This window comes from Eleutherodactylus coqui, chromosome 2 (assembly GCF_035609145.1).
Source record: "Eleutherodactylus coqui strain aEleCoq1 chromosome 2, aEleCoq1.hap1, whole genome shotgun sequence".
Classification (NCBI taxonomy): Eukaryota; Metazoa; Chordata; class Amphibia; order Anura; family Eleutherodactylidae; genus Eleutherodactylus; species Eleutherodactylus coqui.
The window spans coordinates 37,564,078-37,590,068 of record NC_089838.1 but is presented as its reverse complement, the minus strand read 5'-3'; the positions used below and the strand labels follow the sequence as shown (position 1 = coordinate 37,590,068).

At 44.6% G+C, this 25,991-nt stretch overlaps 2 protein-coding genes across 17 annotated transcripts in view; both read left to right on the top strand.

The window, feature by feature from the left end:
* The window catches only part of LOC136611234 (protocadherin gamma-C5-like), a 403,514-nt gene that overhangs the window by 227,154 nt on the left and 150,369 nt on the right, over window positions 1-25,991 (top strand). For 2 of the 16 annotated variants that reach the window (XM_066590596.1, XM_066590586.1), the window contains exon 1: window positions 19,751-22,321. The exons of the other annotated variants lie outside the window; for them this stretch is intronic. In XM_066590596.1, coding sequence (XP_066446693.1) covers window positions 19,880-22,321 — 2,442 coding nt within the window. In that variant the 5' untranslated portion in view covers window positions 19,751-19,879. Of the gene's footprint in view, window positions 1-19,750; window positions 22,322-25,991 lie in introns of those variants that run through there. 16 annotated transcript variants of the gene reach the window in all.
* LOC136613117 (protocadherin gamma-C5-like) lies at window positions 4,105-6,774 on the top strand. Its single transcript, XM_066593973.1, has one exon. It carries the CDS (start codon window positions 4,258-4,260, stop codon window positions 6,772-6,774), a length of 2,517 nt encoding a protein of 838 aa, XP_066450070.1. The 5' UTR covers window positions 4,105-4,257.

Genomic DNA, 25,991 nt, shown 5'->3' with positions numbered 1-25,991 from the left:
TTTCTCATTATAAATATGGGGAAAGTTTTTTTTTTAAACTTTTTAAAATAATTGATATATTATTTGTTTTTAGTCCCCGTACTTCCTGCAGTATGATGTAATAGCATAGTATTACATTATACTGTGATCTGACAGGCAGTTTTTCAAGCCCCACCACAGGCTTGAAAATAGATAATCATAGATAATCTGCATTGGCAACCAAATGGCACTCCGTGATTTCCTCATGGGGGCCGTTTGGCACCCCTAAACTCTGATCAAGTCATTTAAATTCCGCTATCAGAATTGATGGTGGCATTTAAAGGAGTAACAGCCGTGATCACCATGAGCCCGATCCCGCTTTATACTAACCTCAAAACTAAATGGTGTATCTGTATGTCATGGAGTGTTAGGGGACTAAAGAAGGTATAAGTAATATCAGTCATAGTCACTTTCTATAGAGGAATATAGGGTAAAAAAAATCACTGCTTTATATGTTAATCATAAACATTAGAGATATATGGCCACTTAAACATCGTGTGGCAACTGCTACTTTAATGGCGCAGTGACACTGTGGAATTTCTGCGGCGGATTATCCACAATGAATCCACAACAAAAATCTACATGCATGACATGCGAATGTCCCTGTGGATGTGCTGTGGAATTCCCACTATGGATTACAAATGGTGAAATCCACAGCGAAAATACGCAGCATAAAGTGACAAGTTGTAGATCTACAATCTAATCAGACTATGCAGATTATGTGTATATTGTGTGGATGAGATTTCTTTTACTTTGCTGCTACTGTACCTGCAGAATTTTTGCCCACAATGCCATGGTAGAAAATTCTCATCATATCTGCTCTTGTGTGCCCATACCCTTAAGGCTGGCTCCACACGGTCGAGCACGATTTTGCCGCGAGAAAATTGCAGAAAAGTCGCATCTTCATTCACTGCAATTGTTTTTATTTATAATAATCTTGCATCGTAGCGCTGGCGCTCGCAATAAAATTGTGTGACAAATTTGCATGATTTTCTATTGCATAAGTCAATGGCACATTGTAATGTTAACATCGCATCTGTAGTGTTGTGCTGCGATAAAAAGAAGCCTCCATAGGAATACATGGGAGATAAGAAATAGCACATCGCAGAGAAATAGAGCAAGTCATGATTTTTTTATCCCCTTAACATCGCATCAGTGAAAACATCGCAGATGGGAATGAAACCATTATAAATCATTGGTTTCATATTCTGCTTTTTACTGACTATCGCAGCAGGTAAAAATCGCACAATTTTCTCACCCGTGTGGAGCCAGACTAAAGATGACAAGGTTAATAATCTCTGGTAATTCTCTTTTTTGTAGTTTTTAATACAATTTATGGCATCTAAACAATCTGCTGGAATTTGTGTATTATTATAAGGGCTCGGTCAGAGCATGAATAGCCACGCTTAAAAAGTGGCTGTATTAGAACCAATGTTTTCCAATGTAAGCGTTCACGTGTACGTTTTTTAGAAGCGCAAAAAAAACTGCACCTGCAACAGGTGAGGCATGTGAGGGCAAATACACCCATTCATGCAATTTTTCTACACGCGATGTGCGAATCTTTTAGTGTGACTATTCCTGTGCTAAAATATCGCTCGTCTGACCGGGGCCTTAAACAGTAATTGCACTTTTAAAACACTTTTAACGTCCTAGTGAAGAATTCAACTTTCTGTCATTATAGTCTTATCAATATGCTTATTCACACTCCCACATCTTCGGGCGCAAGCAGCGGCCGGGTTGGATCCCGTTGCGAGAATTCTCAAAGCGGGATGCGACCCGTGCCCCAGCAGTGACCTGCAGCTCACCTCCTCCGTCGTCTTCTCTCCGCTCTGCAACATGCCGGCTGGCGCACAGCTGCACATGCACAGAACAGAACCAGCGCATCAGCGGTGATGTTTTTGTGCGTACATAAATAGGACATGCCGCGATTTGTTCACAGCGCAAGTTTTCACGCAGTCAAATCGCAGCTGTCTGCATAGGATTGCATAAACTAATGCAATCCCATGGCAGCGGGCACGGGCGGGAATTCTGCCAGTGTCCATTTACCCTTCAGTAGGAAAAAAAAAAAGATCAACTTTTAGTCCTTGAACCCCTCTAAATATTCCCTCTCCTTTCGTTTATGCTTATTATTATGTGATCAAGAAATGCTATTATATTCAATAATTCTATTAATGAGACGAATCCATTCTGCAATAGAAGTAGAAGCATTTTGAAAATGCTTAATTAACCTATTGTGTCCGCGCTATATTCTGGTTATATAATGAAGGGTAAGTGAAGACAATAGTAAAGGAATAGCCACTACACCAACGTTGTTTTTCCCAAAATTGCTCAATGGCTCAATGTTTGAAAGGCAAAATAGACCAAACAGTAGTAAAAGATGGTTGTATGCTTTAAATGAACTCATCAATGTTAAGGCTGTGCGTCTGGGGCCTGTGGTTCTACAGGTTTCCTTGTACACACATTCACAGGTAGGAATTAATTGAGCTGGCTGGGTGTGGTATTCTCGACCAGCCAATCTCCCTGGTCTGCTGCAGTTAAATACCAGCTAACTCTTGTGACAGATTGCTGGTCATTTTAGTGCTTTACGCTGTGTTGAGCCCAGTGATGTGTGCATGTTTGTCTGAAGCGTCTCTCTTCTTCCCTGAAGACGGTCTGGACAACAGTAGTCCTTGTCTGTATCATGTGCAAACCCCTTCTTCCCTTCCCTTTGACAGGTGCGGCCTCCAGATGTCTTATGTCTTGTATGTGTGTGTGTCAGATAGGTGAGGCCTGACACTGTTCCCTATGTCAGCATAGTGGCTGACTTTCTATTCCCCTGGTGAGAGGAAACTTGGACTGGCTATGGTTTACTATCTGTGTGAATGTGAGCTCTGGGTGGGGTTCCTGTTATATGTTGTATGCACAACCTGGTATGTTGGTGTGAACAGCGACATGTGTGTTATATCTGTTCAAGTGGCTAGATGTGCTCTATGTGCAGTCCTGTTCTGTGTTCAGTGTGTGTGAACAGTGTTATGTCCAGTGTGTTGTGCATCTCTCCAGGTTCCTAATCACGGATAGCCAGGTCCCAAATGAAGACAGTGGGGCTGCCCTTATCGGGACGAGCACCCCGCTTTTAGGCAGGAGTCCCCCACTTTACCTGATTAGTAGGGGGCACAGGTCCTTCCATTTTGCCTGGAGAAGTGTAATTTGTCAGTGTAAATGCTGTGTGAGTGTTTGCAGTTTTAAATGGACACAATCGCGCGTCTGTACGGAGGTGTGGATCTTTACTGTGCCGGGCGGATGTAACTATCAATACACTCAAAAGTACATATATTGCCAAACTTGTATACCTTCACATTTCTATACCTCATTAACTAACATTGTCTGTAAATTAAATAACTGGTGACAATTTATAAGACAAGTCTCCAAAAATACTGAAATAAATAATTACAATTGTTTTTGTAAAGAAATCTCATTTCTGGTACTGTTTTATAGTTTATTTTCTTATTTTAAATAAATATCACAACAGACTAAACAATTTTGATAAGTTCAATGCTATAAAGATTATTTTTAAAAGTCAATGTTCTCTCAGTGTTTACGTGGGTTTTCTCCAGGTACTCTCATTTCCTCTCACACTCCAAAAACATAGTAATAGCTAAATTTAAATTGAGAGCCATAGTGGAAACAAAACCCTATGTCAAGGCATGCTCTAAAACAAATGAAACACAGTACTGTATGGAACACAAAGATTATACTGTATACATCACAAAGTAGGATTAATTCAAAGATAGTTTTTCATAGAATAAAGCAAATATTGTAGACAGAATAATTGTAGTAACATGAAGAATAGATGGAATATTTAAACATACATGAAAATCTAGTAGAGGAAATTACTAATAATATAGGGATAGGTTCTCAAACTAGCGTATAGTTCTGTTTTTGTTATATTGCTTTCAGTTTGCAGTTCTTACTATTGGCCAGCAGAGGGTAGTCTTGTCATCCAGTTCTTTACTTTACTAATACTAGAGAATGTGCTCATGTCAGCCCTGCGCTCTCCTCCCCCTGGCTCAGTGATTCACCCTCCCATCGTTTCTCTCACACAAAGAAGAGCTGCAGCACTGATGAGAGCCCTGTGGATGATTGTTTTCTTTGAATGGATTACATTTTATGGAGGATGTACAGATAAATACAAAGATTCAAATGCATCTGGGATTACACAGGATCTAAATGACATCAAAAAGCAAGGCAATCATTTAAGATATGGACATCAGAGGCTTTTGTCAGAGCTGGAAATGGCAAGTAGTCTGCTCCTTTCTCCTTTGTAGCTGGGGCTGGGTCTCTGGGCAGCTGCGTTATTCTATTGTTGAGGAGTCTGAGCCGGGGACATTGGTAGGAAATGTAGCTCAGGATCTGGGGATAAAACGTGCAGAGCTCTCTCAGCGCAGGATCCATCTGAGATCTGAGCAATCCCAACAGTATTTCACTGTAAATCAGGACAATGGAGGGTTGGTTGTGAAGGAGAGGATTGATAGGGAGAGCCTGTGTGGATCTAGTCCCCGCTGCTTACTGCAGTTAGAGGTTGTGGCTGAGAATCCTCTGGAGCTTATTAGTCTGGAGATAGAGATTCTGGATATTAATGATAATTCTCCCACATTCTCATCTAATCATCGTATTATAGAAATCACAGAATTAGTTACGAGCCCCGGTGAACACTTTGCTTTAGAGATTGCTGAGGATTTAGATGTCGGTGTGAATGGTGTCAGTCAGTATACACTGAATACAAATCCTTATTTCTCATTGTCTGTGAAGACTCACAAAGATGGAACGCTCATCCCTCAGCTGATACTAGAGAAGGTTTTAGATAGAGAAGAGAAACAAGAACATCACCTCATTCTCACAGCTATTGATGGAGGAGAACCGGCCAGATCAGGGACCTGCAGAATAACAGTCCTTGTATTAGATATTAATGATAATCCTCCAGTCTTTAATCAGTCAGTTTATAAAATCAGCATAAGGGAGAATCTGCCATTGAAAACTGTCATATTAACCCTGAATGCGACAGATCAGGATGACGGAGCAAATGGGGAGATTGAGTTCTTTTTTGATGATCATACATTCAAATCTGCCAAAAGATCATTTGCTTTAAATCAGCAAACTGGAGAAATTTATACTAATAGAATTATAGATTTTGAAGAGTTAAATTTTTATGAATTATCCATTAAGGCAATAGACAAAGGACTCCCCAAATTAAAGGGGCACTGTATAGTTCACGTGGAAGTGGAAGATGTCAATGATAATCTCCCAGAAATCACATTTTCCACAATGACTAATAATATCGCAGAAAATGCGTTATTAGGGACAGTTGTAGGATTTATTAATGTAAATGACAAGGATTCTGGAAAGAATGGAGAAATAAGACTAAATCTATCACCAAATGTGCCTTTTAGAATAAGATCTAATCAGAATCGTTATGCATTGGTGACAGATGGGAATCTGGATAGAGAGGAAACCCCCCAATACACTATAGAGCTGACAGCCTCTGATTTAGGGTCTCCTCCTCTATACAGTAAAACCAGCGTCACCCTCAGGGTGTCAGATATTAATGATAATGCTCCGCTGTTCACACAGTCTACTTATAATGCTTTCATTAGGGAGAACAGTGACCCAGGGACTCTCCTATGTACAGTATCTGCTAGCGACCTAGATGAGGGGGTTAATTCTGATCTGGTTTACTCCATAGTGGAGAGTCAGATTGACGGCTCCTCTGTCTCCTCCTTTGTCTACATTCATTCTAATGATGGGAATATATACGCTCAGCGCTCCTTTGACTATGAGCAGATCCAGGTTTTACAAATCACCATAAAGGTGGAAGACTCAGGATCTCCACAGTTATCTTCCACTGTTCCCGTCTTTCTCTTCATTCTGGATACAAATGACAATCCTCCCACCCTGCTGTATCCAGAACACTCTGAAGACCTCATTGTCCAAGAGAGGATCCCAAAGTCTACAAGTGCCGGATATCTGGTGACAAAACTGTCCGCAGTGGATCTGGACTCTGGTCACAATGCCTGGCTGCTGTTTACTCTCATCCACCCCATCAATTACTCATCATTTCAGGTGTCTAAACACACCGGAGAGGTGAGAACTATAAGAGGATTCCAGGAAGCCGAGAACATGGAGCAACAACTTGTCATTTCTATCAGTGATCAGGGGAGTCCTCCATTATCCACCACAGTGACGGTACTTGTCAGTATGGCAGATGAGGTTATAGTGGAAAGACCGAAATCTGGGGACTTCCTGACAAATTCCAAACCCCCATCAGATATGACTCTGTATTTAATCATCTCCCTGGTGGCCATCAGCTTAGTGTCACTTGTTACCTTCATGATATTATTGGTGAAGTGTCTGAGGAAGGACAGTTATGATTGGAGCAGTAGTTGCTGTTTACTTGGTGGATCCCAATCCAAACCCTACACAGATCAGTATCAGCCGGCTCTGTACCTGAACACAGACGGGACCTTAAAGTATATGGAGGTCAGGATGGTTCCTCCAGGATCCCAGGGGCAGAGTTACCAAACTCATTTACCCCCGGCCCAGGAACAACAAGATTACAGTATTGTGCAGCCTTTGGATTTTCCCAAAATAAAGGATCTAGTTCAGGATATTTCTGCAGAGGGCAATTATACAAGTGATCCCAGCAATGTAAGTGAAAGTTACAAAGTATCTAGATTCACTGACCTGTTGTGTAGAATGAGTGAAATGCTACATTTTCTGTGAGTGGTGTACAGGTGGATGATTTTGGTATTGATCTTCTTAGGCTGGGTTCACACTTTCCCGTCGGAAATGTCGCGGTTTGGCCGCAGCAAAAACCGTGAGATTTCCGCCAGGAGAACCGCCGCGGTTTAAGCCGCGGCGGCTTTGAAGCGGCTCGGCCGCATGCTTTTCCGTTGCGGCCGGCGCTTCCATAGAGGAGAGCGCGGCCGCGACATAAATAAACAAAAAAAAAAAGTAAATAGAGATGCTGCATCTTTTGAAACCGCGGCGGCCGCAGCCGCGGTTTCAGCCGAATTTACCGCAGCGGATTAGCCATCCCGTGTGGACGAGGTTTCTGAGAAATCTCGTCCACATGGCTGGCTAATCTCGAGATTAGCGGCCGCGGGCGGATCTGCTGCGGCAAAACCGCCCTGTGTGAACCCAGCCTTATGATGTCTTATCTGTTTCTAGGCCATTTTTTTAACAACCAGGGGACACAAGGAATGTTCATTTTGGCAAACAATCAGAAAGAAGAGTAATAGGTGTAATCATAACTTTGTAAATAAAATACAATTATTTATCCTTATTACTGACTGTACTCCGAGCCATAATTATAACCGCATTGTTCTATGACATTTTCTGTTCAAAGTTTGAAGAATAAGAGCCAACTGCTCTGGTTGTGATTTTCTATAGGAGTTTTCTGTAATTTAGAAAAGAAACATGGCGTCCCTTTTAGATGTATTTTCATCATGTTTCTTCTAGTGTCTGCTATAACATGTGTCAGTTATCTCATTGTAACTGATCTCTGACGTGTGAGCCATGAGCTGCTGCAAATTTCTCTATATGCTCGTCCTTTGTGTTAAAGGGAACCTGTCATCACCATAACACAGGTTCCTAGCAGCTTGGGGAGGTATTTTTCATACCCACCGCCTCCTGGTGCCTTTGCTATCAGCCCTGAAATTCTGCACACAGACCATACACTCAGCGTGCAGACTGAGTTATCAGACTGAAAGATGCAGGCTGCGTGCACTCGCTCCCATAGACATCAATGAGAGTGTATGCACACAGCCTGGAGCTTTGAGTCCAATGACATGGCCCACACTCGTAGTGAATGATACACACACCAAATTTCACTGCTGAAAGGGCGGGCATTGGGAGGCAGACAAGTGTAAAAAATATATCCCTGGGCTCCTGGGAATCTGTTTCATTGGTGAGGGGTTTAAGACACTCAACTAGCTGGCTCCCAAAACCACCCAGAGCAGGGCAAGAGGTAAAGTAAACACAAATTTGGCAGGAAAGCTCTCAGCCAAGCAGGGGTTAAAATGGCAGCTCAGTGCTAATGGTTAAAATCCCATGTATTTCGTATAGTATTTCCATATTTTGTCCATCCCCAGGGAATATAAGGTAAAAACAAATCACTACTTTATAAATTAGCCTCTTAAGGACCCAGCTCTTTTTTTATTTTGTTATGTTTTGTTTCAACTCACAACTTACAAAAAACGCAACTCTTAATTTTCCATCGCCATTTCTGTCTGAGGGCCTGTCTTTTGCAGGACGAGCTGTATTTTTTCATAACACTATTTAATGTACCATGTACTGAACTGAAAAGCTTCTTTACTGGAAAGTTTTCTAAGTGGCATAAAATGAAAAAAAACCCCACAATTTTGCCATCTTTGGTGGGGGTGGTATTGTCTTACTACAGCAAAAATTACATGATAACTTAATTCTGTGGATCAATATATTTTTTTTTTTACTATTTTTAAAAATATATATTCTACGTTTCCTTCTTCTGACTGCCATAACTTTATTTTTCTTTGAATCGTTCTGTGTGAGCTTCATTTTTCGAAGGACAATCTGTGGTTTCTGTTGGTACTGGGGTAGGGGATGCCACCTTTTGATCGCTTTTTATTAATTCTTTTTTAGAGACAGAGTTGCCAAAAAAAGCACAATTCTGTAAATGTCTGTTTATTTTATCTGTCCATGTTCACTTATTGGGATAAATAATGCATTATTTTTATAGATCAGACTTTTATGGACGCGGTGATATCAAATATGTTTGGTATGTTGCATCTTTTTGTTTTCATTTTTTTCTTTTAAATACAAGAAAGGGTTTTTTAAAAACTTTTAATAGATTTTATTTTTTTTACAATGAAAAAACTTTTTACTTTTTTTAGTCTTTTAATAGGACTTAAACTTGTAATCATTTGATCATTCATACAGTATAATGTATATAGTACTACGTGATATTGTATTTTGTCAGGCAGTCTATCAAGACATGGCACAGGTACAAATTGATAGGCATTCATTAATAGCAGCCCCCAGCACCTTTAGAAGCTTCTGGGCTGCCAGGACAACCAAACGGCACCTCATGATCTCATCAAGATCAGAATTGATGGCGGCATTTAAAGGGTTAACAGACACGATCTGTTTGAATACTGATCTTGGTTGTTGCAGGTGGGTGTCAACCGTCAAAGACAATTGGCATCCGTCAAGTACGTAGCGTGATCGACTCGCAATTCTGCTACATACAAACCTCACAATCAGAGGACATAGGCAGGGGCGTAACTGTAGAGAATGCAGGGGATGCGGATGCACCCGGGCCCAGGAGCATTAGGGGGCCCATAAGGCCTCTCTTCTCCATATAGGGAACCCAGTAATATAAGTAAAGCATTATAGTTGGGGGCCCTGTTACAAGTTTTGCATTGGGGCCCGGGAGCTTCAAGTTACGCCACTGGACATAGGTGTATGCCCTTTTAGGTCAAGGGGTTAACCCTAAATATAGATACATTTATTGATGCTTAAAGTGGTGTAACAAGTACCATTTTAATGGTGTGATGACACTGTGTGGAATTTCTTTAGCAGATTATTTACAATCAATCCATAACGCGTTTTACCTGTGAATTCACCTTATCCATTGTAAATGGTGAAATCCGTAATGAAAATATGCAGCATAAATTAACATGCTGCAGATTTAACACTTAAAGGGTTTTTTTCATTAGAAAAAAATAAATCAATACTTACCTATTTATCCCCAGGCAGCCTTCTGACTGCGTTTTTTTCTGGCTGATCTTCTCCAGTCCCCCGGGCACCTCACCGCAAGCCAGCCGGATCCTCTTCTTCTTGTTATGGAGCATCCATTCTCTGCATTCTTCTTTCTGCAGGTCAGTATAGGTTACATCACTAGTGATATAACATTCACTGCCTGGCAAGAAATGCCAAGCTATTGCTGAGACTGTGCATGCGAGAGTTCATATACTATTGCAGAGAGACAACATGCATGCACAGTCTCAGCAATAGCTCGGCACTCCCTGCTAGGTAGTGAATGCTACGTTACTAGTGACGTAGCATACATTGTCCTGCAGGAAGGAGAATGCTGGCAATGGATGCTTCGTCACCGGAAGAACAAGAGTTGGCCAGCTGGAGGTGCCCTGGGGGGACTGCAGAATCCAAGAGAAGAACGTCGAGGAGCAGATTCGGTAAGAAGACTGCCGGGCGAGGAATAGGTAAGCATAGATTTTTGCTTTCTAATGACAGAACCCCTTTAATTACTCCGTACAATCTGTGTTAAACCTCATCTGCCTTGATGATACTGTAAATGCGCATTTTCTGCTCACAATGCTATGGTGAGAAATCCACAGCATATCCACCCTTTGTGGCCATAATACGGACGTGTTACAATACACTCGTCTGAAAGTGGCCGTAGTGTTTTTAATGCAGTATACGGCATCACAACTATCTACTGTAATTTGCTTATTATGGTGGAAATACTTTTTGACATCATAGGAACAATAAATTATTTTATTTTATTATATTCTTATAAATATCCGTATTATTAACCCATTCCCATTTTGAGTAGGGAGAAAAAATAAAAAAATCCACTTTTATTTATTGAACAGCTTCAAAGATTCTCTCTTCTTTAGTTCATCCTGATTATTATGCTGATCTTGAAAATGATATCATATTCAATAATTCTACAAATCCATTGTGTAGTATAAGGGCGCCCACCCACTGGCGATTTTTTTTTCTTTGCGTTTTGCGTTTTTTCTCAAGAGCAATTAGAATTGAATGTACTCCTGTCCACTGGCGTTTTTTTTTGCGTTGCGTTGCGATTTTTAACATAGGAACTGTCAGTTGCATATGTGTCCTTATTAGAGATGAGCGAACGCGTTCGTCCGAGCTTGATATTCGTGCGAATATTAGGGTGTTCGGGATGTTCGTTATTCGTGACGAACACCATGCGGTGTTCTGGTTACTTTCACTTCCTTCCCTGAGACGTTAGCGCGCTTTTCTGGCCAATTGAAAGACAGGGAAGGCATTACAACTTCCCCCTGCAACGTTTAAGCCCTATACCACCCCCCTGCTGTGAGTGGCTGGCGAGATCAGGTGTTCGCCTAATATAAAAGTCGGCCCCTCCCGCGGCTCGCCTCAGATGCGGTGTGAGTTAGATGAGGGACAGTGCTGTTTATACCGGAGCTGCTGTAGGGAAAGAATTGGTAGTTAGTGTAGGCTTCAAGACCCCCCAAAGGTCCTTATTAGGGCCACTGATAGCTGTGTGTTGGCTGCTGTTAGCAGTGGGATTTTTTTTTTTTTCTCAAAATCGCCTCTGCAGACCGTTGCACCTGGCATTAGGGACAGAAGTGCTGCATAGGCAGGGAGAGTGTTAGGAGTGAGTGTAGCCTTCAAGAACCTCAACGGTCCTTTCTAGGGCCATATTTATCCGTGTGCAGTACTGTCCAGGCTGCTGTTGGCTGTGCTGCATTTTTTTTGGGCTTCTCAAAATCGCCTCTGCAGAGCATTGCACCCTCCATTGATACTGCAGGGAAAGAATTGTATAGGCAGGGCCACAACACAGTTATTATTCATAGAATATACGCAGTGCTGCCTGTTGGTGGGAAAAAACTGAAAACAAATCTATTTGTCCAGCCTGTGTCCGTCCTTACGCCTGTGTAGACGTGTGAGCTGCGTGAAAAACATTGCTAAATCATACGCAGCCAGCTACGCTTTACTGCTGGGTTCGCCATTTGCTTTCCTTAATTGGGAAAAAAAATACCTGCTCTCCAAGAGTTATAATAACTCTGCTACCCTCACGTTCTGTGACACATAAGCAGGGACACAGCGCAGTTATTAAACTTCGCAGGTTCATTGAATATACGCAGTGCTGCCTGTTGGTGGGAAAAAACTGAAAACAAATCTATTTGTCCAGCCTGTGTCCGTCCTTACGCCTGTGTAGACGTGTGAGCTGCGTGAAAAACATTGCTAAATCATACGCAGCCAGCTACGCTTTACTGCTGGGTTCGCCATTTGCTTTCCTTAATTGGGAAAAAAAAATACCTGCTCTCCAAGAGTTATAATAACTCTGCTACCCTCACGTTCTGTGACACATAAGCAGGGACACAGCGCAGTTATTAAACTTCGCAGGTTCATTGAATATACGCAGTGCTGCCTGTTGGTGGGAAAAAACTGAAAACAAATCTATTTGTCCAGCCTGTGTCCGTCCTTACGCCTGTGTAGACGTGTGAGCTGCGTGAAAAACATTGCTAAATCATACGCACCCAGCTACGCTTTACTGCTGGGTTCGCCATTTGCTTTCCTTAATTGGGAAAAAAAATACCTGCTCTCCAAGAGTTATAATAACTCTGCTACCCTCACGTTCTGTGACACATAAGCAGGGACACAGCGCAGTTATTAAACTTCGCAGGTTCATTGAATATACGCAGTGCTGCCTGTTGGTGGGAAAAAACTGAAAACAAATCTATTTGTCCAGCCTGTGTCCGTCCTTACGCCTGTGTAGACGTGTGAGCTGCGTGAAAAACATTGCTAAATCATACGCAGCCAGCTACGCTTTACTGCTGGGTTCGCCATTTGCTTTCCTTAATTGGGAAAAAAAATACCTGCTCTCCAAGAGTTATAATAACTCTGCTACCCTCACGTTCTGTGACACATAAGCAGGGACACAGCGCAGTTATTAAACTTCGCAGGTTCATTGAATATACGCAGTGCTGCCTGTTGGTGGGAAAAAACTGAAAACAAATCTATTTGTCCAGCCTGTGTCCGTCCTTACGCCTGTGTAGACGTGTGAGCTGCGTGAAAAACATTGCTAAATCATACGCAGCCAGCTACGCTTTACTGCTGGGTTCGCCATTTGCTTTCCTTAATTGGGAAAAAAAAATACCTGCTCTCCAAGAGTTATAATAACTCTGCTACCCTCACGTTCTGTGACACATAAGCAGGGACACAGCGCAGTTATTAAACTTCGCAGGTTCATTGAATATACGCAGTGCTGCCTGTTGGTGGGAAAAAACTGAAAACAAATCTATTTGTCCAGCCTGTGTCCGTCCTTACGCCTGTGTAGACGTGTGAGCTGCGTGAAAAACATTGCTAAATCATACGCACCCAGCTACGCTTTACTGCTGGGTTCGCCATTTGCTTTCCTTAATTGGGAAAAAAAATACCTGCTCTCCAAGAGTTATAATAACTCTGCTACCCTCACGTTCTGTGACACATAAGCAGGGACACAGCACAGTTATTAAACTTAGATAATTCATTCACTAGAGGCAGTGGGGCCTTTCGTTTTCCAAAAAGGGCAAAAATTATATTTGGCCTGCAGTCTTGCGCCAATTTATTTCCTGCCTGGGAAATCTAATCACTGGTAATACAGCATGCTGAGGGGTAGGGGTAAGCCTAGAGGACGTGGACGTGGACGTGGCCGAGGACGCGGAGGGCCAAGTGAGGGTGTGGGCACAGGCCAAGCTCCTGATCCAGGTGTGTCGCAGCTGTCTGCTGCGCGATTAGGAGAGAGGCACGTTTCTGGCGTCCCCACATTCATCGCCCAATTAATGGGTCCACGCGGGAGACGGTTATTAGAAAATGAGCAGTGTGAGCAGGTCCTGTCCTGGATGGCAGAAAGTGCTTTGAGCAACCTATCGTCTACCCGCAGTTCTGCGCCGTCCACTGCTGCCAATCCGAATCCTCTGTCTGCTGCTCCTCCTTCCTCCCAGCCTCCTCAGTCCACTACAATGACACCTGCTCAGGAGCGGGAACACTCCCAGGAACTGTTCTCGGGCCCCTGCTTAGATTGGGCAGCAGCGGTTCCTCTCCCACCAGAGGAGTTTATCGTCACTGATGCCCAACCATTCGAAAGTTCCCGGGGTCCGGGGGAAGAGGCTGGGGACTTCCGCCAACTGTCTCAACAACTTTCTGTGGGTGAGGAGGACGATGACGATCAGACACAGTTGTCTTGCAGTGAGGTAGTAGTAAGGGCAGTAAGTCCCAGGGAGCAGCGCACAGAGGATTCGGAGGAAGAGCAGCAGGACGATGAGGTGACTGACCCCACCTGGTGTGCAACGCTTACTCAGGAGGACAGGTCTTCAGAGGGGGAGTCAAGGGCATCAGCAGGGCAGGTTGCAAGAGGCAGTGCGGTGGCCAGGGGTAGAGGCAGGGCCAGACCGAATAATCCACCAAGTGTTTCCCAAAGCGCCCCCTCGCGCCATGCCACCCTGCGTAGGCCGAGGTGCTCTAAGGTCTGGCAGTTTTTCACAGAGACGCCTGACGACCGACGAACAGTGGTGTGCAACCTTTGTCGCGCAAAGCTCAGCCGGGGAGCCAACACCAACAGCCTCACCACCACCACCATGCGCAGACATATGATGGCCAAGCACCCCGCAAGGTGGGACAAAGGCCGTTCACCGTCTCCGGTTTGCACCCCTGCCTCTCCCCCTGTGCCCCAACCTGCCACTGAGATGCAACCCCCCTCTCAGGACACAGGCACTACCGCCTCATGGCCTGCACCCACACCCTCATCTCCGCTGTCCTCGGCCCCATCCAGCAGTGTAGTTCAGCGCACCGTTCAGCCGTCGCTTGCGCAAGTGTTCGAGCGCAAGCGCAAGTACGCCGCCACGCACCCGCACGCTCAAACGTTAACCGTCCGCATCGCAAAATTCATCAGCCTTGAGATGCTGCCGTATAGGGTTGTGGAAACGGAGTCCTTCAAAAGTATCATGGAGGCGGCGGCCCCGCGCTACTCAGTTCCCAGTCGCCACTACTTTTCCCGATGTGCCGTCCCAGCCCTGTACGACCACGTCTCCCGCAACATTGTGCGCGCCCTCACCAACGCGGTTACTGCCACGGTCCACTTAACTACGGACACGTGGACAAGCACAGGCGGGCAGGGCCACTACATCTCCCTGACGGCACATTGGGTGAATTTAGTGGAGGCTGGGACAGAGTCAGAGCCTGGGACCGCTCACGTCCTACCCACCCCCAGAATTGCGGGCCCCAGCTCGGTGCTGGTATCTGCGGAGGTGTATGCTTCCTCCACTAAAGCACCCTCCTCCTCCTCCTCCTCCTCTGTCTCACAATCAAGATGTGTTAGCAGCAGCATGTCGCCAGCAGTCGGTGTCGCGCGGTGTGGCAGCACAGCGGTGGGCAAGCGTCAGCAGGCCGTGCTGAAACTACTCAGCTTAGGCGATAAGAGGCACACGGCCCACGAACTGCTGCAGGGTCTGACACAGCAGACCGACCGCTGGCTTGCGCCGCTGAGCCTCCAACCGGGCATGGTCGTGTGTGACAACGGCCGTAACCTGGTGGCGGCTCTGCAGCTTGGCAGCCTCACGCACGTGCCATGCCTGGCCCACGTCTTTAATTTGGTGGTTCAGCGGTTTCTGAAAAGCTACCCACGCTTGTCAGACCTGCTCGTAAAGGCGCGCCGGCTCTGCGCACATTTCCGCAAGTCCCACACGGACGCTGCCACCCTGCGCACCCTGCAACATCACTTTAAGCTGCCAGTGCACCGACTGCTGTGCGACGTGCCCACACGGTGGAACTCTACGCTCCACATGTTGGCCAGGCTCTATGAACAACGGAGAGCTATAGTCGAATACCAACTCCAACATGGGCGGCGCAGTGGGAGTCAGCCTCCTCAATTCCTTTCAGAAGAGTGGGCCTGGTTGGCAGACATCTGCCATGTCCTTGGTAATTTTGAGGAGTCTACCCAGGTGGTGAGCGGCGATGCTACAATCATTAGCGTCACCATTCCTCTGCTATGCATCTTGAGAAATTCCCTGCAAACCATAAAGGCAGCTGCTTTGCGCTCGGAAACGGGGGCGGGGGAAGACAGTATGCCGCTGGATAGTCAGGGCACCCTCCTGTCTATTTCTCAGCGCGTACAGGAGGAGGAGGAGGAGCATGAGGAGGATGAGGAGGAGGGGGAAGAGACAGCTTGGCCCGCTGCTGACGGTACACCGGCTGATTGCCTGTCATCCTTTCAGCGTGTATGGCCTGAGTAGGAGGAGGAGGAGGAGGAGGATCCTGAAAGTGATCTTCCTAGTGAAGACAGCCATGTGTTGCGTACAGGTACCCTGGCACACATGGCTGACTTCATGTTAGGATGCCTTTCTCGTGACCCTCGCGTTGCACGCATTCTGGCCACGACGGATTACTGGGTGTACACACTGCTCGATCCACGGTATAAGGAGAACCTGCCCACTCTGATTCCCGAAGAGGAAAGGGGTTCGAGAGTGTTGCTATACCACAGGACCCTTGCGGACAAGCTGATGGTAAAATTCCCAGCCGACAGCGCTAGTGGCAGAAGGCGCAGTTCCGAGGGCCATGTTGCAGGGGATGTGCGTAGATCGAGCAGCATGTACATCCCAGGCAGTGCAACAGTCTTTAAGGGCCTGGCCAGCTTTATGGCTCCCCACCAAGACTGTGTCACCGCTCCCCAGTCACGGCTGAGTCGGCGGGAGCACTGCAAAAGGATGGTGAGGGAGTACGTAGCGGATCGCACGACCATCCTTGGTGACGCCTCTGCCCCCTACAACTACTGGGTGTCGAAGCTGGACACGTGGCCTGAACTAGCCCTGTATGCCCTTGAGGTGCTTGCTTGTCCTGCGGCTAGCGTGTTGTCGGAGAGGGTGTTTAGTGCGGCTGGGGGAATCATCACAGATAAGCGTAGCCGCTTGTCAACCGACAGTGCCGACAGGCTAACACTCATCAAGATGAACAAAGGCTGGATTTCCCCAGACTTCTGTTCTCCACCAGCGGACAGCAGCGATACGTAAGCAATACGTAGGCTGCACCCGCGGATGGAAGCTACGTTCTCTCTCACCATCCAAAACGGGGACATTTCTGCTTCATCAATCTGTGTCTAATATTCCTCCTCCTCCTCCTCCTGCTCCACCTCCTGAAACCTCACGTAATCACGCTGAACGGGCAATTTTTCTTAGGGCCACAAGGCTCACTCAAATAATTTTTCAGAACAATTTTTATAAGTTTCAATGCGCTTAAAAGCATTGGAACTTTAACTTGAACCAATTTTTCGTTACACTGGGCTGCCTCCAGGCCTAGTTACCACTTAAGCCACATTAACCAAAGCGATTAATGGGTTTCACCTGCCCTCTTGGCTGGCCATGGCCAATTTTTGGGATGTACATTAGTACTGTTGATACAGCAATTTGTGTGGGCCCTCGCCTACAGTGTAATCAAATTAATTTTTAGCCCACCTGCATTACAGCTGACGTTACCTCAGCTGTGTTGGGCAATGCAATGGGATATTTTTGTGTACCGCCGGTGGGTTCCAGGGAGCCACCCATGCTGTAGGTGCACACTGAGTTTTTAATACATCTGTACACTTCTAAAGAACCCGTCTGACCGGGGCATGCAGTGTGGGCCGAAGCCCACCTGTATTACGCACGACATTACTACCTCAGCTGTGTTGGGCAATGCAATGGGATATTTCTATGTACCGCCGGTGGCTTCCTGGCACCCACCCAGGCAGTGGGTCCACAGGGAGTTAAACCTACATGTGTCCACTTGTAAAGAATCCCAGTCTGACTGGGGCATGCAGTGTGGGCCGAAGCACACCTGTATTACGCACGACATTACTACCTCAGCTGTGTTGGGCAATGCAATGGGATATTTCTATGTACCGCCGGTGGCTTCCTGGCACCCACCCAGGCAGTGGGTCCACAGGGAGTTAAACCTACATGTGTCCACTTGTAAAGAATCCCAGTCTGACTGGGGCATGCAGTGTGGGCCGAAGCCCACCTGTATTACGCACGACATTACTACCTCAGCTGTGTTGGGCAATGCAATGGGATATTTTTGTGTACCGCCGGTGGGTTCCAGGGAGCCACCCATGCTGTGGGTCGACAGGGACTTCACAATAGGGAGTTGTACCTGCCTGTGTCTATGAATTAAAAAGCCCGGTCTGACTGGGGCATGCAGACACCTTGACAGAATGAATAGTGTGTGGCACATAGGTTCCCCATTGCTATGCCCACGTGTGCAGCTCCAGATGGCGGTGGCACAGGATTCTATTTCTCATTGCTTCTGTACAGCATTGTGGGCTATCGCTCCGCCACTTTTAAAGAGGGTCGCTGCCTAGCCGTGCCAACCTCTGCAGTGTATGCCTGCGGTCCCTCGTCATGGCAGACGCAATTCTAAATAGACATGAGCGTGGTGTGGCATGAGGGCAGCTGAAGGCTGCGCAGGGACACTTTGGTGTGCGCTGTGGGGGGGAGGGGGTGCGGTTGGGCAGCATGTAACTCAGGAGAAGTGGCAGTGGAGTGTCATGCAGGCAGTGATTGTGCTTTGTTGGAGGTAGTGTGGTGCTTAGCAAAGGTATGCCATGCTAATGAGCGCTTTTCAGAAGTAAAAGTTGTTGGGAGGGGGGGGGGGCCCACTCTTGCCGCTATTGTGGCTTAATAGTGGGACCTGTGAACTTAGGATGCAGCCCAACATGTAGCCCCTCGCCTGCCCTATCCGTCACTGTGTCATTCCCATCACTTTCCTGAATTGCCCAGATTTTCACACATGAAAACCTTAGCGAGCATCGGCAAAATACAAAAATGTTCTGGTCGCCCATTGACTTCAATGGGGTTCGTTGTTCGAAACGAACCCTCGAGCATCACGGGAAGTTCGTTACGAATAACGAACACCCGAACATTTTGGTGTTCGCTCATCTCTAGTCCTTATTTTTCTCCTAATGCACCCATGAAAGTCAATGGAAATTAATGGAAAAGCCGCGAAAACGCGGCAAAAAACGCGCGGAAAACGCGGGAAAAACGCCACGAAAACGCTGCGTTTTTCACGCACGAAAATCGCAAACGCCAGTGGGTGGGCGTCCTCAGTATTTATTATTATGCCTAATAAACCAACTGTATCTATGCTATATCCAAATCATATAATGGAGAAATAGTGAACACTGTAGTAAGGTTGTATATTTTTGCAAAAATGACTCAAAGGACCGAAGTTTGGAAGGCAAAATAGACCAAACAGCCATTTTTAGATGGTTGTATGCTTAAAATACACCCATTTACACTTATTTACACAGTTAAAAGTGGATCTATCGCCTGGCTTGTATACCTTCACACTTTCAAATAAATGGTGACGCTCAGTCTTCTAGGCAAGTCAATTTACAAAACAAGTCTCCAAAAATTCTTAAATATATTACTACAAGTTTTTTCATAAAATAAATTTCATTTTCAATCATATTTTTTCATTTCTTATTGTAGTTAAAAATCATATGAAACAACACATTTGTTAGGTTGAATGGTATAAAGTGTATTTTTAAAAGTAAAACAGAGAAAACAGTGTTACGTGAAAGACATAAAGATTATTATACAGTATATTTCAGAAAGTAGGATTCCACGCAAAGCTTGATATAACTAAAAGAAAGCAAATGTTGTAGACAAAACAACTATGGTGACTTAAAGAATAGATCAAACATATGAGCAGACAAATAAATATAGTAAAGAAAATGTACCAATTACATAGTGTAAGGTTCATAAAATAGTTTGTAGTTCAGTTTTTGTTATATTGCTTTCAGTTTGCAGTTCTTACTATTGGCCAGCAGAGGGTAGACTTGTCATCCAGTTCTTTAATTCACTAATACTAGAGAATGTGCTCAAGTCAGCCCTGCGCTCTCCTCCCCCTGGCTCAGTGATTCACCCTCCCATCGTTTCTCTCACACAAAGAAGAGCTGCAGCGTTGATGAGAGCCCTGTGGATGATTGTATTCTTCAAATGGATTACATATTCTGGAGGATCTACTGATAAATACAAATATTCAAATGCATCTGGGATTACACAGGATCTACATGACATCAGATAACAGGACAATCATTTAAGATATGGACATCAGAGGCTTTTGTCAGAGCTGGAAATGGCAAGTAGTCTGCTCCTTTCTCCTTTGTAGCTGGGGCTGGGTCTCTGGGCAGCTGCGTTATTCTATTGTTGAGGAGTCTGAGCCGGGGACATTGGTAGGAAATGTAGCTCAGGATCTGGGGATAAAACGTGCAGAGCTCTCTCAGCGCAGGATCCATCTGAGATCTGAGCAATCCCAACAATATTTCAGTGTAAATCAGGACAATGGAGGGTTGGTTGTGAAGGAGAGGATTGATAGGGAGAGCCTGTGTGGATCTAGTCCCCACTGCTTACTGCAGTTAGAGGTTGTGGCTGAGAATCCTCTGGAGCTGATTAGTCTGGAGATAGAGATTCTGGATATTAATGATAATTCTCCCACATTCTCATCTAATGATCAGATTATAGAGATCACAGAAATATTTGCTGCTCCCGGGGCTCGGTTTGCATTAGAGATTGCTGAGGATTTAGATGTCGGTGTGAATGGTGTCAGTCAGTATACACTGAATACAAATCCTTATTTCTCATTGTCTGTGAAGACCCATAAAGACGGAACGCTCATCCCTCAGCTGATACTAGAGAAGGTTTTAGATAGAGAAGAGAAACAAGAACATCACCTTATTCTCACAGCTATTGATGGAGGAGAACCGGCCAGATCAGGGACCTGCAGAATAACAGTCCTTGTATTAGATATTAATGATAATCCTCCAGTCTTTAATCAGTCAGTTTATAAAGTCAGTATAAGGGAGAATCTGCCATTGAGAACTGTCATATTAACCCTGAATGCGACAGATCAGGATGACGGAGCAAATGGGGAGATTGAGTTCTTCTTTGATGGACACACATTCAAATCTGCCAAAAGATTATTTGCTTTAAATCAGCAAACTGGAGAAATTTATGTTAATGAACTTGTGGATTTTGAAGAGTTAAATTTTTATGAACTATCCATTAAGGCAATAGATAAAGGATTTCCCAAATTAGAGGGGAACTGTATAGTTCATGTGGAAGTGGAAGATGTCAATGATAATCCCCCACAAATCACATTTTCCACAGTGACTAATAATATCCCAGAAAATGCCCTAATAGGGACAGTTGTAGGATTTATTAATGTAAATGACAAGGATTCTGGGAAGAATGGAGAAATAAGACTAAATCTATCACCAAATGTGCCTTTTAGAATAAGATCTAATCAGAATCGTTATGCATTGGTGACAGATGAGAATCTGGATAGAGAGGAAACCCCCCAATACACTATAGAGCTGACAGCCTCTGATTTAGGGTCTCCTCCTCTATACAGTAAAACCAGCGTCACCCTCAGGGTGTCAGATATTAATGATAATGCTCCGCTGTTCACACAGTCTACTTATAATGCTTTCATTAAGGAGAACAGTGACCCAGGGACTCTCCTATGTACAGTATCTGCTAGCGACCTAGATGAGGGGGTTAATTCTGAGCTGGTTTACTCCATAGTGGAGAGTCAGATTGACGGCTCCTCTGTCTCCTCCTTTGTCTACATTCATTCTAATGATGGGAATATATACTCTCAGCGTTCCTTTGACTATGAGCAGATCCAGGTTTTACAAATCACCATAAAGGTGGAAGACTCAGGATCCCCACAGTTATCTTCCACTGTTCCCGTCTTTCTCTTCATTCTGGATACAAATGACAATCCCCCCACCCTGCTGTATCCAGAACACTCTGAAGACCTCATTGTCCAAGAGAGGATCCCAAAGTCTACAAGTGCCGGATATCTGGTGACAAAACTGTCCGCAGTGGATCTGGACTCTGGTCACAATGCCTGGCTGCTGTTTACTCTCATCCACCCCATCAATTACTCATCATTTCAGGTGTCTAAACACACCGGAGAGGTGAGAACTGTAAGAGGATTCCAGGAAGCCGAGAACATGGAGCAACAACTTGTCATTTCTATCAGTGATCAGGGGAGTCCTCCATTATCCACCACAGTGACGGTACTTGTCAGTATGGCAGATGAGGTTATAGTGGAAAGACCCAAATCTGGGGACTTCCTGACAAATTCCAAACCCCCATCAGATATGACTCTGTATTTAATCATCTCCCTGGTGGCCATCAGCTTAGTGTCACTTGTTACCTTCATGATATTATTGGTGAAGTGTCTGAGGAAGGACAGTTATGATTGGAGCAGTAGTTGCTGTTTACTTGGTGGATCCCAATCCAAACCCTACACAGATCAGTATCAGCCGGCTCTGTACCTGAACACAGACGGGACCTTAAAGTACATGGAGGTCAGGATGGTTCCTCCAGGATCCCAGGGGCAGAGTTACCAAACTCATTTACCCCCGGCCCCAGAACAACAAGATTTTAGTATTGTGCAGCCTTTGGATTTTCCCAAATTAAAGGATCTAGTTCAGGATATTTCTGCAGAGGGCAATTATACAAGTGATCCCAGCAATGTAAGTGAAAGTTAATTGAAGTATTATGTGAATGGTATACAGAAATATAGCTTTGTGGTATTGATTTTCCTGTTGGTTTTTTGGGGGATTTTTTTCTTGCAGAGTTATTATTTTAAATAAATGGGAACATAATGACATAACATTTTGGGAAACCCATTAATTGATCGTGATTTTACAGATAATCTTATAGTGATATTATAATAAATAGTCCTAATATTTGCTGTATTCATGATCAAAGTAATGTCTGTATATTAGTAGATGATCTGTTGAGTTGCTTTAGTTGTCATTATATTATGTATGAATTTTCTACTTCATTAATGTTCAAATTGGATCAATACCCAAAGCAACCAAATTCTAGCTTTAATTTTTTTATGGGAGGTTAGAAAATATAATATTAAGTTACATGAGGCCCGCTGCAGTTTATTGTACGTCTTCTGACTATTTAGGTATAACAATTTATTGACTACGTTTTCCAAGTTTTGTCTATGATATTTAAATGTATGGTAAGCAAAGAGAAGATTCCTCATGGTTTTTTGCTGGGTCCAGGGCACATAGAGTTTTTTTCTATGTAGAAGTTATGATAGCAGTTTTTCATGCAGATAGTCCCTAAGTTGCGAACGTTCGATTTTCGAACTTCGCAAGATGCGAACAATCTGTCCTGCACAGTATGATCTAGTGCTATGGCATTACATTATACTGTGCAGGCACCGGACAGGCTTCTGTCAAGCCTAATAGAAGCCTGTCCAGTCAGATCTCGGGACACTGTGCGGTTGCTAGGCAGCCTGGGGCCTTCTGAAAAGCCCCAGGGCTGCCTATGCAGAGCACCTATCAATCCGAGCGCTTGATGGGCACTCTGCATAGGCAGCCCTGGGGCTTTTCAGGAGGTCCCCGGCTGCCTAGCAATCACACAGCGACCCGCGATCTTACCTCGGGACACTGTACGAGCCCCCTGAACATCGGTGCAGGCTGTTTCTTACAGCCGGCACCCGGTGGCAGCAGTTCCGACGAGCCGCGCCGCTCGGCGGAACTGTTAACACTTTAAATGCCGCTCTGAGAGAGGTATTTAAAGTATTAACAGTTCCGACGAGCGGTGCAGCTTGTCTGAACTGCAGCCGCCGGGTGTCCGCTGTAAGAACAGCCTGCACCCAACGTTGTATGGAGCGGGATCCACCCGCAATCCTGCACCATACAAACATTTGTTCGGACTTGCAAACAGGCTCCTGGAACGGAACCTGTTCGCAAGTAGGTGAGCATCTGTATATGGAACGTATGATGTGTTCAGTACAGCTACTCTTCTCCTGATTCTTTATAGGATTTTTCAGTAACACTTTTCCTTGTCCCAGTGATGTAAGTACATGCCATGCTGCCCTAGGCACTAAGTCGGAATACACCCCCATTAAAGACATAAATGCATTTGCCAATTATCATCATGATTAATTCCTTTTTAAGCAATCATATTGATAATTCGTGAGTATTAGCAGAGTAGATCAACTATAAAACTATTATTTATTTAATGCCATAAAAATAAGCGATGTTGGTGTTACGATTAAAATCAATGAGAGCCGTGCCTGCAGTTACAAGTGCCGGCCACTACACAGAGGTCGGCGCATAGGCTTCCACTCCGAACTCTGTTTTATTGCGGTGCTGACAGCAATCGCCCGATCAGCTGATCGGTCCAGTCCTGAGCTGCGGACCCCAGCCAATCAACTATTGATGACCTTTCCTGATTATAGGGCATCAATAGTATTTCCCTGATTAACCCCTTTAAGTGACTAAATAATACCAACATACTGTGGCTGGATAACTGAACAAAATATTACTAGGTAATGCTGACATATAATTACCAAATAACACCAGCATACTGTGACTCAATGATGCCTCCATACTGTATAGTGACTGAATAATATCACCATACTCTAATTAGATTTACACCACTATACCATGATTAAATGAAACAGTAGAGCTATATCTTTGCTGAAAAAAACACTACAGGAATGTCTAATTTACCACCGTACTGTAATTAAATATTACTGCTATACTGAGACTGAATACAGTGATCATATAGCAGTCACATACCAGAGAGGTAGTCTGCAGAGTATCACTACACCACAGACTGGAAGAATTAATAAAATACTGATCAGATGAAGTCAAAGGCAGAATATACTATTACAGTAAATGCTGTGACTCACAGGTGATGTCGTGAGTGTGATCCGTTCTCTTTCTCCTATATTCCCCATGTGGCCCAGTCCGCCATGCTTCTTCTTTTAGCTTTTCTTACCTCCAAGCTCATTCCTACCCTCAATCGCAGGACAATTTCTCCATCCTGCTGCCCTCTTTAATAGTGCTTCACTGAAAATATGTAGATAAAGGATAAAATGTATAGTGTACGTCCGAAATATAGTAGTAGTTTTCGTAAATTTCTTGCATTGCCAAATCTGCTTCTAAAATTTACATTCTACAATGCTGGATGCTGGACTAGATATGGGAGCATAGGCAGCAGATCAGGACTGTCCATGTCCTAATGCACAGATAAAACTAGTCCACAGCATGGACCAGAGCTGCTCTGTGCTGCTATTTAGGCCACATTCACATTGCATTATGGCTTCAGTTTTCCTGCTCTACTTGATTCAAATACATCAGAATGTATAGTATAAAAAAGAAAAGAAAAGGCGTCAATTTTAGTAGTAAAGAACTGAAGCTTATATATATATATATATATATATATATATATATATATATATATACAGCAGGCTTGGTTTGTAAATTATACATTGTAATGACTGCAGATTAACGGTATGAAACAGACCTATGACTAGCCCTCTTTATTCAATTCCTTGCTTAACGTTACCATATATCTGCCAGGCATGCATCCAATGCCTGCACGCCCTCCCTGCAAAACAGGCTAGTTTTACCACTAAGTTGGATGATGGTTAAGAGAGAAAATGCAAACAGCACTACTCCATTGTACCGGTAAGGTGGGACCAAACAATATAGGTGCCAGCCACAGAGGGAGCCTGGACCAAACGACTCCAGAAACACGTAGAATGAAAGTTGGATGATGGTGGTGTTAGATTGTGTTCCTGGGACCTTCGGTTTTACAGGTTTCCATGAGCACACCTTCACAGGTGGGGGTTATTTGAGCTGGCTGGGTGTGATCATTGTCAGCCAATCACCATGGTCTGCCGCACATAAATACCAGCTTCTCTTGCTAGAGAATGCTGGTCATTTTATCCTGTTTATCAATTCCGTGTTAATCCCGCTCTGTGCTTGGTGGTATGCTTGTCTAGTCTGTAGTTTCTTTCACCTTCCCTAAGGACAGTCTGGACACCTGTAGTCCCTGTCCGCATCATATGCAGACCCCCTCTTCCCTTCCCTTTTACAGGTGCGGCCTCCAGACGTCTGATGTCTTTTGTGTGTCAGATGGGTGATGCCTGACATGGTTTCGTGTATGTCAGTATAGTGTCTGATACTTTCCCCTTGGTATGAGGACACTTGCACTAGCAATGGTTTTTCTGTATACATGCACGCTCTGAGTGGGGTTTCTGTGTTTGGTTTCTCTGTCAGGCTAGTGTTTTACGTTTATGCAGGATGTGTGATGTGTGTCTGTGCAGGTGGCCAGATGTGTGTGAACAGTGTGGTGTTCATTGAGCAGGCACCAGACAAGGTGTAT

What these genes read in the sequence shown, in the direction of transcription:
- LOC136613117 (XM_066593973.1), top strand. Translation starts at nt 4,258, where the DNA reads ATGGACATCAGAGGCTTTTGTCAGAGCTGGAAATGGCAAGTAGTCTGC.